Source organism: Pseudophryne corroboree, chromosome 3 (genome assembly GCF_028390025.1).
Source record: "Pseudophryne corroboree isolate aPseCor3 chromosome 3, aPseCor3.hap2, whole genome shotgun sequence".
In the NCBI taxonomy this organism is placed as follows: Eukaryota; Metazoa; Chordata; class Amphibia; order Anura; family Myobatrachidae; genus Pseudophryne; species Pseudophryne corroboree.
This window is the reverse complement of record NC_086446.1, coordinates 617,154,561-617,169,350: the sequence shown is the minus strand read 5'-3', so window position 1 is coordinate 617,169,350 and position 14,790 is coordinate 617,154,561. Positions and strand designations below refer to the sequence as shown.

The following is a 14,790-nucleotide window of genomic DNA, read 5'->3' as shown; positions in this document are numbered from 1 at the left end:
GCAGTTACAATACATCTTCGTTTAGCCAAAGAAAGAAGAAGAAAAAAAAAAAGAGAAACCTAGTGATGGGTCACCACTTAAATAGGCAGTCGGACAATGTCACAACGACAGCATACATAAACCATCACGAAGGAACAAGATGGCACTAAAAGTAGCCACAAGGATCTTGTTGTGGGCAGGAAGGCACAACATCTTCTTTTTCAGTATAGTTCATTCCAGGAATGCAACAGTCTCGCAGTCGACAGAATATGGATCCAGGTATCGAGATGGTGATAGGGTGAGGGGGGCTACCTCCTGTAGACCTACTGGCCTCTCGACACAACCGTCAGCTACCCAGGTCTGTGGCCAGCACATGGTATCTAGAAGTGGAAGCATGACACTTCCTGGGTCTTCCAGAGGTGTTTACAAGCTTCCATCATTTCAGTTTATACCCAGGGTATTCACGAGGGCCAAACGGAAAGGGGTGTGGGCGACTTATCATTCCACCACACTGGTTCCGCAGCAGTTAGTGCTCGGTTTTCCGAGGTCTCCTAGCGGTAGACCCGTGGAGACTGTCTTTCAGAGAGAAAGTTTACAGCATCTATTCCTATAACGACAGCGGAAGCCGGTCACGACCTTGCATTGTTACAGTAGATGGACTGGGGTCAGGACTACGAGTTGGATTCCGGGGGGATTCCCTCTGTCTAGACTTTTACGTTTTCTCCGGACAGGTTTACTTGGTGGCCTGTGTTAGCCTCCTTCACGGTTAAGATTTTCACCTCTCTCCATCCTTTTTCGACAGCGCTTAGCATCTTTACAGGGGTCTTCAGACTTTAAGAAAAGTTCTGAGGATACCTCTTTTTCCGAGCACTCCACGGCGCCGGGGGGCCTCACCTTGAGGTGGGAATGTTTCAATTCAACGACCTCTGAGCTGTTGGTAGAGAGCAGGATGAATTATCTCTCCAGGACAGTCCTGTTGTTACTTGCCTTAGTATAGACCAAATGGGTCTCTTATTGGGAGCCTTGTGGTGCAAGTGTCCTTTTTCTATTTTCCCAGGGCGATAGGGAAGTACTTCGTACACTGGCAGAGTTTTCTCCCATAGGTTGTGGGGGGGTTTTCCCAGTAGGCCAGCCAATGGTGATGCCATCTTTTCGATTGGGCAGTGTCTTTGGAGGTTGTACGAGCTGTACAGATATCCGTGCAAGTTAAGTCGTACATCTGACTATAGGACCGATTGTTCTTTTTGATGGTACACGGAGGAGTTGGTCTGCGTCTACACAAACGCTGTCCAGATAGCTTAGGATTACCACTATGCAGTAATTATCCTGTGGTATACGGTTTCCGGTTCGGGCTGGTGCCCATGCCGCCAGATCGGTGGGCACCTCATGGGTGACAGCCACTCAACATTACAGAGTGGCAACGTGGTCTGCAGACACAAGCTTTTACAAGTTTGATACTTTTGCGTCCAAAGATTTGAAGTTTGGACGTCTGTTTTGACAGGCTACTGACAGCACTCCCACCCTTGGGAGTAACTTTGGGACGTCCCCTAATGTATATGATGTTCCAGTGTCCCCTAGTGGATGAAAGAGAAAAGAGGATTTTGGTACTTACCGATAAATCCATTTCTCTGAATCCTCTAGGGGACACTGGACGCCCGCCTCGGTGCTGTCAACCTGCTGTGTTACAGGTTCTTGTTGAACTGTTCGTGCAAACAGCATTGGTTTTCTGTTAACAGACTTCTAGGTTGCTGTTTGACTTCGTTGTACGGTAGGCTCCTCGCCATTGGTTTTGTAGTCTCATGTCCTAGTCTCTCCGTCAAATTTTCCAAACTGAGGGATGGGGGGCGTGAGGGGGGAGGAGCCGGCTGTGCAGACAATATTTTAATTTAGATTGTGCCACACCTCCGGTTGCAAGACTTCACACCCCTAATGTATATGATGTTCCAGTGTCCCTTAGAGGATTCAGAGAAATGGTTTTATCGGTAAGTACCAAAATCCTCTTTTTTTTGTTTCATTATTTCTCTTTTTTTTAGAATTACCGAACATCAGTCTTCATCTTGTTACAGTCCACTGTGATTTAACTGGGTGTAGGGAAGCATCCTGCCAGGATGTAGTCTGTGAACCGTGCTTGTGCTGGAATCAGGTTTTCCCCCCACAATTCAGTTCCTGGGCACCTGATAAACCCATTAAGCATGCTGACATTGCCTATGTGGAACTATGCTTCTGCGTTTGGGCTGTCGTGGAAACCTAGTGGCATTGTGATGATGTCACCAGATCTTCCTCCATTGGAGGCTTCTCATATTTCCTGCCACAGAGACGCAAGCCTTATCTCTCCTTATTTGTCATATAGCATACCATGATGCATTCAATCACCAGTACAAGTGATCTAATGTTGAGAGACATGGGAGACCATGACCTTGGTTGACATTAGACTTTGCTATCCATAAAACTGATATGAGCAAAAATGGCCCAAGCATTTCCTTTATATGTGGGATTTCTATTATCAAATATAGTAGGTTACTGTTTCTTATACTAATTAGTAAAACTGTATTCATTTCTGTTTGTAACATTTTCCCTATTATTGAATTTGCTGCTACAGATTAGAAAGCTGAAGGAGTTGCGTGCTATGTTGATGGAACAGGACTCTACTGTGGCAGTAACCGTCCGGAAGCTGGTGTTGATTTCGCTAATGGAAATATTCAAAGACATTGCACCTTCGTATAAGATTCGCCCGCTTACAGAAGAAGAAAAGAACTCCAGGGTGAGGCATGTGTAAGGATTTCTGTCCACGGAGCTTTCAGGGCCAGACTCCGTTTGGCAGCTTACATTAGGCATATTGCAGTAACTGATTTCTGCTTGGACCTCCATAGGCTGCAAGCAGAAATTGTCTGGTGGAAGGTAACGCAGAGCTTTTGCTAGCTTCCATGCTAATTGAATCCAGCCCTCAGAGGGCGTGATCCGAGACCCCTACATTACTCATACATGTTTCTAAAGGTGGGTACACACTAGTAGATATATCTGCAGATCAACTGATCTGCAGATATATCTATGGACGGATCGGGCAGTGTGCTGTGCATACACACTGCCCGATCCGTCGGGGACTGACGTCATGAACTGGGCGGGCGTGTACACACGCCCGCCCAGTTCAGCTGTCAATTACCGCCGGCCGCCGCAGCATGTGTACGGTCGGTCGGCCGACCGCCCCGTACACACACAGCGATGCGCCAATATATCGGTAGATATATTGGCTGTCGGCTGTGCTGCGCGGCCGACGCGATACGTCTGTGAACGACGGAGTTCACAGACGTATCGGCCGTACACACTGGCTGACGGTCCCGCGATATATCGGCCGTTCAAGAGAACGGTCGATATATCGACCAGTGTGTACGGGCCTTAACTCGCTTTAGTAGGTAGCCGTGTCTTACTGATGTCATTGGAAGTGGTGTAACTACAGGGTGGCTAGACTGGCAAATGTTCAGGGGCCTACAAGGTGGAAGGCGGCCACCTTGGAATCAGTCACTAAGTTCTGTAGACTAAATATGTGATTTGACAATTAATTTCTGTATACACAGTACTATTAAGTTATTGTTCAGTCAGCGTTCGTACTTCAGATAAACCAATATGATGGCCATTGGGATAGGCAGCGCTGTGTGTATCACAGCTGCCGCTGCTCTCAGGAAGGAGAACTGAAGTTGAGTGCTGCGTCCCGAGTGCAGCCACGGCTCTGATACACAGTGATGACTATGCCAGGGGTCAGGCAGCCATCACACACATTACATATGACATTAAAGGTTTGTTTATATGTTTCTATTACGTCCTTGAGGATGTTGGGGACACCAAAAGAACCATGGGATATAGACGGATCCGCAGGAGACATGGGCACTTTAAGACTTTCAAAGGGGGCGTGACCTGGCTCCTCCCTCTATATCCCTCCCCAGACTCAGTTTAGAAAATGTGCCCTGCGAGATGGAGGCACTCGGGGGAGCTCTTAGAGTTTCTCTGAAAAGACTTAATGTTAGGTTTTTTATTTTGGGGAGATCTGCTGGCTACAGGCTCCCTGCTTCGTGGGAAAGAGGGGAGAGCAGTCTAGACCCACTTCTAATGAGTTTCATGGCTCTGCTGCTGCTGACAGGATGCCTTCAGCTCCTGAGGGGAGATGAACGCCGTGCTATCCTGGATGCTCGCTCCCACAGCTTGCCGTCCCCCCTCTTCAAGCCAGAAGTTAGAGGACAGGTGAGCATGTGAGGAAAAGACATCTTCTCTTCAACAAAGACGGCATATAGAGGTACCGCGCAACGTGATTTGCTCAGTGCGCGCCAGGCTCCCGGACTGTATACACCGCTGGGTGCAGGGCACTGGGAGGGGGGCGCCCTGGGGAGCTAAAAATACCTCATATATAAGGCTGGCATATCTGTACAGTGCCCTGGCACTGCCCGCAAACCCCTGCCAGGATAAACATGTAAAAATAAGCGGGAAGAAGCGTGCCATGTTGGGGGCAGGGCTCCTTCCTCCAGGCTCACTTGGCGCCATTTCCTCCTCCAAGCAGCAGCGCTGGTCCTTCCTCACAGCAGCAAGTACCAGGTGCTATAAAACGAGGGGGGGGGGGGGGGGCAGATTATTTACATACATATTATAGCGCTGCAGCTCTGTGACACTTGAGGGTGTTTTTCAGACCTGCACTTTGGCGCTGGGGTGTGAGCTGGCTCCTTTCCTTTTGTTCCCTCACAGGCTTTTCTCTGACGTCCTAAGTGGATGCTGGGACTCCGTAAGGACCATGGGGAATAGCGGCTCCGCAGGAGACTGGGCACAACTAAAAGAAAGCTTTAGTCTAACTGGTGTGCACTGGCTCCTCCCACTATGACCCTCCTCCAGACTTCAGTTAGAATCTTGTGCCCGGCTGAGCTGGATGCACACTAGGGGGTCTCCTGAGCTCCTAGAAGAGCAAGTATATTTTAGGTTTTTTATTTTCAGTGAGATCTGCTGGCAACAGACTCACTGCTACGAGGGTCTAAGGGGAGAAGAAGCGAACCTACCTGACTGGAGATAGTTTGGGCTTCTTAGGCTACTGGACACCATTAGCTCCAGAGGGATCGAACACAGGACCCGACCTCGATCGTTCGGTCCCGGAGCCGCGCCGCCGTCCCCCTTACAGAGCCAGAAGCAAGAAGTGGTCCGGAAAATCGACGGCAGAAGACCTTGGTCTTCAACAAGGTAGCGCACAGCACTGCAGCTGTGCGCCATTGCTCCTCATGCACACCTCACACTCCGGTCACTGATGGGTGCAGGGCGCTGGGGGGGGGGCGCCCTGAGCAGCAATATAAACACGTTGGCTGGCAAATCATCACAATATATAGTCCCAGAGGCTATATATGTGATAAATAACCCCTGCCAGAATTCCTGAAAAAAGCGGGAGAAAGTCCGCCGAAAAAGGGGCGGGGCTAACTCCCTCAGCACACTGGCGCCATTTCTCCCTTACAGCTCCGCTGGAAGGATCGCTCCCAGGCTCTCCCCTGCAGTATCAAGCTACAAAGGGTAAAAAAGAGAGGGGGGGGCACTAAATTTAGGCGCAGTATAATTTATATAGCAGCTATAAAGGGAAATAATTCAGTTAATCCCTGTATTATTATAGCGCTCTGGTGTGTGCTGGCATACTCTCTCTCTGTCTCCCCAAAGGGCTTTGTGGGGTCCTGTCCTCTGTCAGAGCATTTCCTTTGTGTGTGCGGTGTGTCGGTACGGCTGTGTCGTCATGTTTGATGAGGAGGCTTATGTGGAGGCGGAGCAGATGCCTATAAATGTGATGTCACCCCCTGCGGGGCCGACACCTGAGTGGATGGTTATGTGGAAGGAATTACGTGACAGTGTCGACTCCTTACATAAAAGGTTTGACGACATACCAAATATGGGACAGCCGGCTTCTCAGCCTGTGTCTGCCAAGGCGTCTCAAAAGCCATCAGGGGCTCTAAAACGCCCGCTACCTCAGATGGCCGACATAGATGTCGACACGGATACTGACTCCAGTGTCGACGACGATGAGACTAATGTAACTTCCAATAGGGCCACACGTTACATGATTGAGGCAATGAAAAATGTGTTGCACATTTCTGATGTTCCCCCAGGAACCACAAAAAACGGTATTATGTTTGGAGAGAAAAAACTACCAGTAGTTTTTCCTCCATCTGAGGAGTTAAATGAAGTGTGTGAAGAAACGTGGGCTTCCCCCGATAAAAAACTAGTAATTTCTAAAAGGTTACTAATGACGTACCCTTTCCCGCCAGAGGATAGGTCACGTTGGGAAACATCCCCTAGGGTGGATAAAGCGCTCACACGCTTGTCAAAGAAGGTGGCACTACCGTCTCCGGATACGGCCGCCCTAAAGGAACCTGCTGATAGAAAGCAGGAGGCTATCCTGAAGTCTGTGTATACACACACAGGTATTATACTGAGACCAGCTGTTGCTTCAGCATGGATGTGCAGTGCTGCAGCTGCGTGGTCAGATTCCCTGTCGGAAAATATTGATACCCTAGACAGGGACACTATATTGCTAACCGTAGAGCATATTAAAGACTCAGTCTTATACATGAGAGATGCACAGAGGGATATTTGCCGGCTGGCTTCTAAAATAAGTGCAATGTCCATTTCTGCCAGGAGAGGGTTATGGACTCGGCAGTGGACAGGTGATGCAGACTCTAAAAGGCACATGGAAGTTTTGCCTTATAAAGGTGAGGAGTTGTTCGGGGATGGTCTCTCGGACCTAGTTTCCACAGCAACAGCTGGGAAGTTTGCATTTTTACCCCATGTTCCCTCACAGCCAAAGAAAGCACCGTATTATCAGGTACAGTCCTTTCGGCCCCATAAGGGCAAGCGGGTTAGAGGCGCGTCCTTTCTGCCCAGGGGCAGAGGTAGAGGGAAAAAGTTGCAGCATACAGCCAGTTCCCAGGAGCAAAAGTCCTCCCCCGCTTCCTCTGAGTCCACCGCATGACGCTGGGGCTCCACAGGCGGAGCCAGGTACGGTGGGGGCCCGTCTCAAAAATTTCAGCGATCAGTGGGCTCGCTCACGGGTGGATCCCTGGATCTTTCAAGTAGTATCTCAGGGGTACAAGCTGGAATTCGAGACGTCTCCCCCCCCCTGCCGTTTCCTAAAATCTGCCTTGCCAACAACTCCCTCAGGCAGGGAGGCAGTGATAGAGGCAATTCACAAGCTGTATTCCCAGCAGGTGATAGTCAAGGTGCCCCTACTTCAACAAGGACGGGGTTACTATTCCACAATGTTTGTGGTACCGAAACCGGACGGTTCGGTGAGACCCATTTTAAATTTAAATTCCTTGAACACGTATATAAAAAAATTCAAGTTCAAGATGGAATCGCTCAGGGCGGTTATTGCAAGCCTGGACGAGGGGGATAACATGGTATCACTGGACATCAAGGATGCTTACCTGCATGTCCCCATTTACCATCCTCACCAGGAGTACCTCAGATTTGTGGTACAGGATTGTCCTTACCAATTCCAGACGTTGCCGTTCGGTCTATGCACGGCTCCGAGGGTCTTTACCAAGGTAATGGCCGAAATTAAGATACTCCTTCGAAAGAAGGGAGTTTTAATTATCCTGTACTTGGACGATCTCCTGATAAAGGCGAGGTCCAGGGAGCAGTTGTTAGTCGGGGTAGCACTATCTCGGGAGGTGCTACAACAGCACGGCTGGATTCTAAATATTCCAAAGTCACAGCTGATCCCTACGACACGTCTACTGTTCCTGGGGATGGTTCTGGACACAGAACAGAAAAAAGTGTTTCTCCCGGAGGAGAAGGCCAAGGAGCTATCATCTCTAGTCAGAGGCCTCCTAAAACCAAAACAGGTGTCGGTGCATCACTGCATGCGGATCCTGGGAAAGATGGTAGCTTCCTACGAAGCAATTGCATTCGGCAGGTTCCATGCAAGAACCTTTCAGTGGGACCTGTTGGACAAGTGGTCCGGATCGCATCTTCAGATGCATCGGCTGATAACCCTGTCTCCAAGGACCAGGGTGTCTCTGCTGTGGTGGCTGCAAAGTGCTCATCTTCAGGAGGGCCGCAGATTCGGCATACAGGACTGTGTCCTGGTGACCACGGATGCCAGCCTTCGAGGCTGGGGGGCAGTCACACAGGGAAGAAACTTCCAAGGACTATGGTTAAGTCAGGAGACTTCCCTACACATAAATATTCTGGAACTGAGGGCCATTTACAATGCCCTAAGTCAGGCAAAACCCCTGCTTCAAAACCAGCCGGTACTGATCCAGTCAGACAACATCACGGCAGTCGCCCATGTAAACCGACAGGGCGGCACGAGAAGCAGGACGGCGATGGCAGAAGCCACAAGGATTCTCCGATGGGCGGAAAATCACGTGTTAGCACTGTCAGCAGTGTTCATTCCGGGAGTGGACAACTGGGAAGCAGACTTCCTCAGCAGGCACGACCTCCACCCGGGAGAGTGGGGACTTCATCCAGAAGTCTTCCAACTGATTGTAAACCGTTGGGAAAGGCCACAGGTGGACATGATGGCGTCCCGCCTAAACAAAAAGCTAGATAGATATTGCGCCAGGTCAAGAGACCCGCAGGCGATAGCTGTGGACGCTCTAGTGACACCGTGGGTGTACCGGTCGGTTTATGTGTTCCCTCCTCTTCCTCTCATACCAAAGGTACTGAGGATAATAAGGAGAAGAGGAGTAAGAACTATACTCATAGTTCCGGATTGGCCAAGAAGAGCTTGGTACCCGGAACTTCAAGAAATGATCTCAGAGGACCCATGGCCTCTGCCGCTCAGACAGGACCTGCTGCAGCAGGTGCCCTGTCTGTTCCAAGACTTACCGCGGCTGCGTTTGACGGCATGGCGGTTGAACACCGGATCCTGAAGGAAAAGGGTATTCCGGAGGAAGTCATTCCTACGCTGATTAAAGCTAGGAAGGAAGTAATTGCAAACCATTATCATCGCATATGGCGAAAATATGTTGCGTGGTGTGAGGCCAGGAAGGCCCCAACGGAGGAATTTCAGCTGGGCCGTTTCCTGCACTTCCTACAGTCAGGGGTGACTATGGGCCTGAAATTGGGTTCCATTAAGGTCCAGATTTCGGCTCTATCGATTTTCTTCCAGAGAGAACTGGCTTCACTACCTGAAGGTTCAGACTTTTGTTAAGGGAGTGCTGCATATTCAGCCCCCTTTTGTGCCTCCAGTGGCACCTTGGGATCTCAACGTGGTGTTGGATTTCCTAAAGTCACATTGGTTTGAGCCACTTAAAACCGTGGAATTGAAGTATCTCACGTGGAAAGTGGTCATGTTGTTGGCCTTGGCTTCGGCCAGGCGTGTATCAGAATTGGCGGCTTTGTCATGTAAAAGCCCTTATCTGATTTTCCATATGGATAGGGCAGAATTGAGGACTCGTCCCCAATTTCTCCCTAAGGTGGTATCAGCCTTTCATCTGAACCAACCTATTGTGGTGCCTGCGGCTACTAAAGACTTGGAGGCTTCCAAGTTGTTGGACGTAGTCAGGGCCCTGAAAATGTATGTTTCCAGGACAGCTGGAGTCAGAAAGACTGACTCGCTATTTATCCTGTATGCGCCCCACAAGTTGGGTGCACCTGCTTCAAAGCAGACTATTGCTCGCTGGATCTGTAGTACGATTCAGCTTGCACATTCTGCGGCTGGACTGCCGCATCCTAAATCGGTAAAAGCCCATTCCACGAGGAAGGTGGGCTCTTCTTGGGCGGCTGCCCGAGGGGTCTCAGCTCTTCAACTTTGCCGAGCAGCTACTTGGTCGGGGTCAAACACGTTTGCTAAATTCTACAAGTTTGACACCCTGGCTGAGGAGGACCTAGAGTTTGCCCATTCGGTGCTGCAGAGTCATCCGCACTCTCCCGCCCGTTTGGGAGCTTTGGTATAATCCCCATGGTCCTTACGGAGTCCCCAGCATCCACTTAGGACGTCAGAGAAAATAAGAATTTACTCACCGGTAATTCTATTTCTCGTAGTCCGTAGTGGATGCTGGGCGCCCATCCCAAGTGCGGATTGTCTGCAATACTTGTATATAGTTATTGTTTAACTAAAGGGTTATTGTTGAGCCAACTGTTGAGAGGCTCAGTTGTTGTCATACTGTTAACTGGGTATTCTATCACGAGTTATACGGTGTGATTGGTGTGGCTGGTATGAGTCTTACCCGGGATTCAAAATCCTTCCTTATTGTGTCAGCTCTTCCGGGCACAGTATCCTAACTGAGGTCTGGAGGAGGGTCATAGTGGGAGGAGCCAGTGCACACCAGTTAGACTAAAGCTTTCTTTTAGTTGTGCCCAGTCTCCTGCGGAGCCGATATTCCCCATGGTCCTTACGGAGTCCCAGCATCCACTACGGACTACGAGAAATAGAATTACCGGTGAGTAAATTCTTATTTTCTTTTGGGTGCTGTTAGGGAGACAACATGTCTGAGGCAGAATTTTCCTCTCAGGGGGATAATTTATTGGGGACACCAAATGTTTTGGGGGTCCTGTCAGCACTGCTGATTGGTTAACTGCTTTAAATGCTAATGTTAATGTTATTAAATCAAAAGTTTACTGAATCTGACTCTCAGCTGCAGATTTGGAAGAGATCAGTAGATGACGCTTTATTACAAGGGTCACTAAAACGTGGTGTTGACCAATTAGATGACACAGATATCGACACGGACTCTGATACTGGTGCCGATTATGCTGATTCTAGATTAGATCCTAAATTGGCTAAGAGTATTCAATATATGATTGTGGCTGTCAAAGATATATTACGTATTGACGAGTACCCCTTTACACCAGAAACGAGGGTCCTTATTTACAAAGAAAAGAGACGCTCGGTTTCTTTTCCTCCTTGTTTTGAACTAAATGACCTTTTTGATGGCATTTGGAATACACCTGATAAGAAATTTCTCATTCCTAATAGGATCAAGGTGGCATACCCCTTTCCCGCAGCGGATAGAGATAAGTGGGAAATACCACCCACAGTAGACAAAGCCCTAGCACGCTTGTCTAAACAGGTAGCGCTCCCTGCGGCTCAGTCGACGACTCTTAAGGAGCAGGCTGATCGTAAGCAGGAGGCTACTTTAAAAGCTATTTTTACTACCACGGAGACGCAGCTTAGACCGCTTATTGCGTCCGCGTGGGTTAGTAGCGCCATTGAAAAATGGGCTGAAAGTTTATCTGCGGATTTAGATACTCTGGATAGGGATAGTGACGCTTGGTTATATCAGGGACGCGGCTGCGTACTTGAAAGAGGCTGCAAGAGATGCTGGCATGCCTGGGGGCTAAGGCTAATGCTATTTCAATTGCGGCTAGGCGTGCGCTATGGACTCATCAATGGAATGCTGACGCTGATTCCAAGAAAAATATGGAGTCCCTTCCCTTTAAGGGTGGGGAACTGTTTGGTGACGGCCTTACTGATTTAGTATCAGCGGCCACAGCAGGTAAATCTACTTATTTACCTAATGCTCCTGCACAACAGAAGAAACCGCACTATCAAATGCAGTCCTTTCGGCCCAATAAATATAGAAAAGGCAGAGGTAACTTCTTCCTCGCTACCAGAGGTAGAGGAAGGGGGCGAGAGAACTTCCGCCTCCTCGAGTTCACAAGAGCAGAAGTCCTCCCCGGCTTCCGCCAAATCCACCACATGACGCCGGGTCTCCCTTACAGGAGACCGCACCGGTGGTGGCACGTCTAAGGCTTTTCAGTCAGGTTTGGGTTCGCTCGGACCTGGACCCTTGGGTGTTACAAATTGTGACCCAAGGGTACAAACTGGAATTCCAAGACGTTCCCCCTCGCCGTTTTTTTTTTTTTTTTTTTCAAATCACCCTTACCAGTTTCACTTCAAGACAGAGTACTAGTCTGTGGAGCAATACAAAAATTATGTCAAAATCAGGTTGTGATCCCGGTCCCCCGGGCGCAACAAGGGGAAGGGTTTTATTCAAGCCTATTTGTAGTGCCGAAGCCGGGTGGCTCGGTACGACCAATCCTCAACCTAAAATCTCTAAATTTTTTCCTGAAGAAATTCAAATTCAAGATGGAGTCTCTCCGAGCGGTGATCTCCAGCCTGGAGGAGTGGGAATTCATGGTGGCTTTGGACATAAAGGATGCCTACCTTCATGTTCCCATTTATCCCCCTCATCAGAGTTATCTCCGGTTTGCAATCCAGGATACTCATTACCAATTTCAGACGTTGCCGTTTGGCCTGGCCACGGCTCTGAGGATTGTCACAAAAGTCATGGTAGAAATGATGGTTCTCCTCAGAAAAAGAGGAGTTACAATTATCCCCTACTTGGACGATCTCCTGATAAAGGCAAGGTCCAAGGAAAAACTGGTACAGGACATTGCACTGTCTCTGTCGCTTCTACAACAGCACGGATGGCTCTTGAACCTGCCGAAATCACACTTAATTCCAACAACCCGGTTGGCATTTTTGGGTATGATTCTGGACACGGTCCAGCTGAAAGTGTTCCTCCCTCCGGAGAAAGCACTGGAAATTCAGAGTTTGGTAAAACTCATTCTGAAACCACCAACTGTCTCCATTCATCAATGCATTCGATTGCTGGGGAAGATGGTGGCGGCATACGAGGCCCTCCAATTCGGGAGGTTCCATGCCAGAGTGTTTCAGTGGGACCTGTTGGACAAATGGTCCGGATCCCACCTTCATATGCACCGGAGGATAGTTCTATCCCCCAACACCAGAATCTCACTCCTGTGGTGGCTACACCGCTCTCACCTCTTAGAAGGACGCAGATTCGGGATCCAAGACTGGATCCTAGTGACCACGGATGCAAGTCTCTGGGGTTGGGGAGCAGTCACACAAGGAGTGACCTTCCAAGGAAGATGGTCAAGTCAGGAAACTCTTCTTCACATAAACGTGCTGGAGTTGAGGGCCATTTGCAACAGCCTTCTACAAGCGGAGCATCTTCTTCGAAACTGGCCTGTCCTGATCTAATCGAACAATGTGACAGCAGTAGCGTACATAAACCGCCAAGGCGGCACAAAGAGCAGAACAGCAATGGTAGAAGCCATAAGGATTCTTCGCTGGGCAGAGACTCGGGTAAGCGCTCTGTCGGCAATTTTCCTTCCGGGAGTGGACAACTGGGAAGCAGACTTCCTCAGCAGACACGATCTACATCCAGGAGAGTGGAGCCTCCATCAGGAGGTCTTCTCCCTACTAACAAATCTATGGGGGGTCCCCCACATAGACATGATGGCGTTCCGCCACAACAAAAAACTACTAAAGTATTGTTCCCGGTCCAGGGACCCTCAGGCAGCGGCAGTGGATGCACTGACGTCACCTTGGGTGTATCCGTCGGTGTACGTTTTCCCTCCGCTTCCTCTCAGTCCAAAGGTTCTGAGAATCCTAAGAAAATCACAGATTCCAGCGCTCCTTGTAGTTCCAGACTGGCCAAGGAGAATTTGGTACCTGGATCTTCAGGAGTTGTTAGTCGAAGATCCATGGCCTCTTCCTCTTCGCAAGGATCTGCTGCGGCAGGGGCCGTTCGTCTATCAAGACTTACAGCGACTACGTTTGACGGCATGGCGGTTGAACGGCAGATTTTAGCCCGTAAGGGTATTCCCGATGAATCATCCCCACTCTTAACATTGCTAGGAAGGGTGTGGCGTCGAAACACTATCACCGTATTTGGAGGAAATATATTTCCTGGTGCGAGTCCAAGAAAGCTCCAGTGGAGAAGTTTGACCTTGGACGTTTTCTCCATTTTCTACAAAATGGAGTGGATGCGGGCCTTAAATTAGGCTCCATAAAAGTGCAGATTTCTGCTTTGTCAATTTTCTTTCAGAAACAATTGGCCTCAATTCCTGAGGTGCAGACCTTTGTAAAAGGGGTCCTGCACATCCAACCTCCTTTTGTGGCACCTTGGGATCTTAATGTGGTTTTGACATTCCTAAAATCACATTGGTTTGTACCTTTAAGTAAAGTGGAGTTGAAATTCCTCACTTGGAAGGTTGTCATTTTGTTGGCATTGGCATCCGTAAGGCGGGTGTCTGAATTGGCGGCCTTGTCTCACAAGAGCCCTTATTTGATCTTCCAAGAAGATAGGGCAGAATTGAGAACTCAGCAACAATTTCTGCCAAAGGTGGTTTCCTCTTTAAATATTAACCAACCTATTGTGGTGCTACTGGCACTTTGGCTGAGGAAAAGTCTCTGGATGTCGTCAGAGCTTTGAAAATTTACGTTGCCAGAACGGCTCCAGTTAGAAAAATAGAGTGTCTGTTTGTGCTATATGCTCCCAATAAACTTGGGTATCCTGCTTCCAAGCAGACCATTGCCCGCTGGATATGTCACACGATTCAGCAGGCTCATTCCACGGCAAGTTTGCCGTTACCTAAATCGGTAAAAGCCCATTCCACTAGGAAAGTGGGCTCGTCCTGGCCGGCTGCCCGGGGTGTCTCAGCATTACAACTTTGCTACTTGGTCGGGGTCAAACACGTTTGCTAAGTTTTACAAGTTTGATACCTTGGCCAATGAAGACCTAAAGTTTGGTCAATCGGTTATGCAGAGTCATCCGCACTCTCCCGCCCGTTATAGAGCTTTGGTATAGTCCCATGGTTCTTTTGGTGTCCCCAACATCCTCAAGGACGTAATAGAAAACAGGATTTTAATACCTACCGGTAAATCCTTTTCTATAAGTCCGTAGAGAATGTTGGGCGCCCGTCCCAGTGCGTACTGTATCTGCAGTTTAGTTCTGGTTACATACAGGTTGTGTTATGGTTTCTTCAGCTTGTTGCTGAATTTTGTTCATGTCCGTTGGCATGTGTTCAGTTGAATGCCATGTT

At 49.0% G+C, this 14,790-nt stretch overlaps 1 protein-coding gene across 2 annotated transcripts in view; it reads left to right on the top strand.

Annotated features, from left to right (window-relative positions):
- The window catches only part of NOC3L (NOC3 like DNA replication regulator), a 221,075-nt gene that overhangs the window by 13,003 nt on the left and 193,282 nt on the right, over positions 1 to 14,790 (top strand). For both annotated transcript variants that reach the window (XM_063961653.1, XM_063961651.1), the window contains exon 7: positions 2,579 to 2,740. In XM_063961653.1, coding sequence (XP_063817723.1) covers positions 2,579 to 2,740 — 162 coding nt within the window. The remainder of the gene's footprint in view (positions 1 to 2,578; positions 2,741 to 14,790) is intronic.